This window comes from Scardinius erythrophthalmus (assembly GCF_964197995.2).
Source record: "Scardinius erythrophthalmus genome assembly, contig: HAP1_SCAFFOLD_474, whole genome shotgun sequence".
NCBI lineage: Eukaryota > Metazoa > Chordata > Actinopteri > Cypriniformes > Leuciscidae > Scardinius > Scardinius erythrophthalmus.
Window position 1 is genome coordinate 1 of NW_028296142.1, and position 3,067 is coordinate 3,067.

The 3,067-nt window shown below is 37.2% G+C and overlaps 1 protein-coding gene across 1 annotated transcript; it reads left to right on the forward strand.

The window, feature by feature from the left end:
* Positions 1 to 1,099: 1,099 nt before the first annotated feature.
* On the forward strand, positions 1,100 to 2,696 carry LOC308686588 (centrosomal P4.1-associated protein-like; the record flags this gene model as incomplete). Its single annotated transcript, XM_081395017.1, has 5 exons — positions 1,100 to 1,264; positions 1,449 to 1,589; positions 1,740 to 1,824; positions 1,921 to 2,041; positions 2,137 to 2,696. The coding sequence occupies 5 exons, from the start codon at positions 1,100 to 1,102 to the stop codon at positions 2,327 to 2,329; spliced, it is 705 nt and encodes a 234-aa protein (XP_081251143.1). The 3' UTR covers positions 2,330 to 2,696.
* Positions 2,697 to 3,067: the final 371 nt, after the last annotated feature.

A 3,067-nucleotide genomic window follows, 5' to 3' on the forward strand; every position in this document is an offset into this window, starting at 1 on the left:
GTTTTTGTGTGTCTAGAGTCCCTCCCTGAGTGCAAAAAGCAACAGCAGCAGAAAGGGAAGTCCAGAGACACAGATTCCTCTCACAGACTCGGGTAGGTATTATTAGTGCATATATCACTAGTGCATATTTGTGCTTTTTAGTGTGCTTTAGGGTTGGATATCTTTTTAATTTTAATGAATCCGATTTTGCTTATCGATTCTGATTCTTATCGATTCCTGATTTAGATTTTTTTTTTAAAGTCGATATCATTCAAGTCTCATTATTACAAAACATTTCATTGCAGCTGAATACCATGAACAAAAATCAACAGGCTAAAGAACACTTACAGAAGGAACTTTTGACTATGGTTTAAAAATACCATAGCAAAAACAACTAGCCTAACTAATATAAATTTCGAGCATTATTAAAGATAAATAAACAATAAAAAAGACAAACAAATGAGCAATCGCACAAATAAATACAACTGAACAAAGATACGATTGAAATAAACCATATTTTCAGGTATTTAGGTACAGAAACTAATCAAATGTAAAATAATACTGGACTTTATAAATAAAATGTAAATTATAAATATTGTTACAAAAGTTATTCAGTCAACAGCGAGTCAATTTTGTTGTTTGATCAATCTTATTTGAGAAACGACAGCAGAAATTTTAGGCTGCTGTCATTTTAAGAGCTACACAGATCCAATATAGTTACACATGCGTTTTCTTTGTCAGCTGTTTGCGTTCACTTAAAACATAACCGACTGTGTTTATGAATATTTCGACATATTTTTGTGTCTTTGTCCGTTCAAAAAGACGTAGAAGAGGACTCAGTTCAGTATCGCGCACTATTAAACAGCTTTCTGTGCACATGTTTTGGATGTGTGTGTAGCACAGAAAACACCAAGCGAGAATTCTTGCGCTTGAATGGTTTAAAGTCATATTAAAATGCACACAAAGGAATCGATAAGAGGAATCTAAATTTAAATTTTATAACAAGTATCCGATTCTAGAATTGGAATCGATTTTTGATTCCCAACCCTTGTGTGATTACATTGTAGCATGACTCACAAATAATCAATCACATTTTGCCACAGCTTTTTTCCCTGAACAAATGAAAGAGGCTGTCAGCTTCAAAAGGGAGCACAGTCCAGTGGGAACTCAGTGTACAGATGGACTGGTTATGACTCAGAGGAACCATGATGCTCCACTGATTAACACAGCTGTCATCGGACAGTCAGAGGAGGAACAGGAAGAGATCACGCAGTCTGACGACAAGGTAATATGTCTTGTTTAGCTCCAATTCAAAGCGTGCTGACATTGAGGGAATGCTATTTCAAACAAAACTGAACCATACCCTTCCATAAGGGAAGTGTAGAAATGATGGTCACATTACTAAAGTTATCAAAATGCCCAGTTTCTAATGGAATTTGGGGTCTAACTCATATTCATGTATGTTTCAGATTGAGAAGGTTCTTCCTGATGGAGGTCGACTTGTTGTTTTTCCAAATGGCACAAGGAAAGAGCTCTCTGCCGACGGACAGACTGTCAAAGTCATGTTTTTCAACGGGGATGTAAAACATACAATGCCCGATCAAAGAGTGGTGAGGCATGGACTCTGAAGAGTGTTGTTTCCATCTCTTATTAGGAAGTTTACACTATGTAATTTATGCGCTATGTATTTGTGCTGTTTTTTGGTTAACAATTAAAACTAAGTGAATTTAAAATCAGCAAAGCGTTTCAATTACTTTCAGATTTATTACTACGCTGAAGCTCAGACCACACACATCACCTACCCTGATGGGATGGAAGTGCTTCAGTTTCCTAACAATCAAACAGGTGGGCCTGAATTTCTTTCAAAATTAATATTTAGAGGTCCAGTGTTATGTCCAGACTACATTTTAAGTCTTAATCTTCCCCCCATGCCTATTTTAGAGAAACACTTTCCAGATGGTCGTAAGGAAATCACTTTCCCTGATCAGACGGTCAAGACTCTTTACCCTGATGGAAGAGAGGAAAGTGTACTGTCAGATGGAACAATAATACAGCTGAATCCGTGAGTACAACTCATGGCCCTCCACCTCAGTGTGTTATAATAAAGAGACACATAACATATTGAAGTCAGAGCATTTTTATTCTGCTTTCTTTCAGGGATGGTAGTAAGGTGATCCAGTTTAACACTGGCCAGCGGGAGATCCACACTTTAGATTTTAAAAGACGGGAATATCCAGATGGTACGGTTAAAACCGTTTACTCAGATGGACGGCAGGAGACACAATACCCAACAGGACGTGTGCGGTTAAAAGATGCACTGGGTAATGTCATTATGGACACTAAGACATGAATGATCCACAATACTCTTGTTTTAAGGAAGGAAAACATGGCCTTGAATGAATTTAAGTGAAAGAATATGTGTGCATTTTGTAAATGTGTCAAGTATTTATTTCTGTAAAAAATAAATCTTTTTATGTTGAGTTTAGTTTTGTGTGCGAAAGGTATAGTTCTAAATGATACTTTTTTGGGAAATAAAATAGGCTTGATGCCATTCAGTGATAAATGACGATAAATTGCCTAGTCAATGTTGGTATCAGTAGAATAGGTCACTACAGCCTTGGCCAAAAGTATTGGCAGTGACATACATTTTGTTTTGCAAAGTTTGCTGCTTTCAGTGTAACTGATCATTTAACAAGTGTTTAAAGGCTTTTATTGGCAAACACATTTACAGTGTTGATCCTGTTTCTTTACTTCATAACCTCACTCTGCAGTTCACACTTGCATGCTGGATATCAACTTCTGGGCCAAATCCTGACTGAAGGCTACCCATTTTTGTTGATTGACCACAGGTTTTCTATGGGATTAAGATTTAGAGTTTAGATTTTAGGAGTTGCCTGGCCACAGGTCAAATATCAATGTAATGATCTTAGAGCCACTTTCATTATCCACTTGCCTTGTGACAGTGCTCCATCGTGCTGGAAAATGATCAGATCATCACCAAATCGCTCCTGGATCGTTTTGATACCATCCTTTATTCATGGCAGTGTTTTAGGGCAGAATTGTGAGAGAGCCCATTCCCTTGGATGAA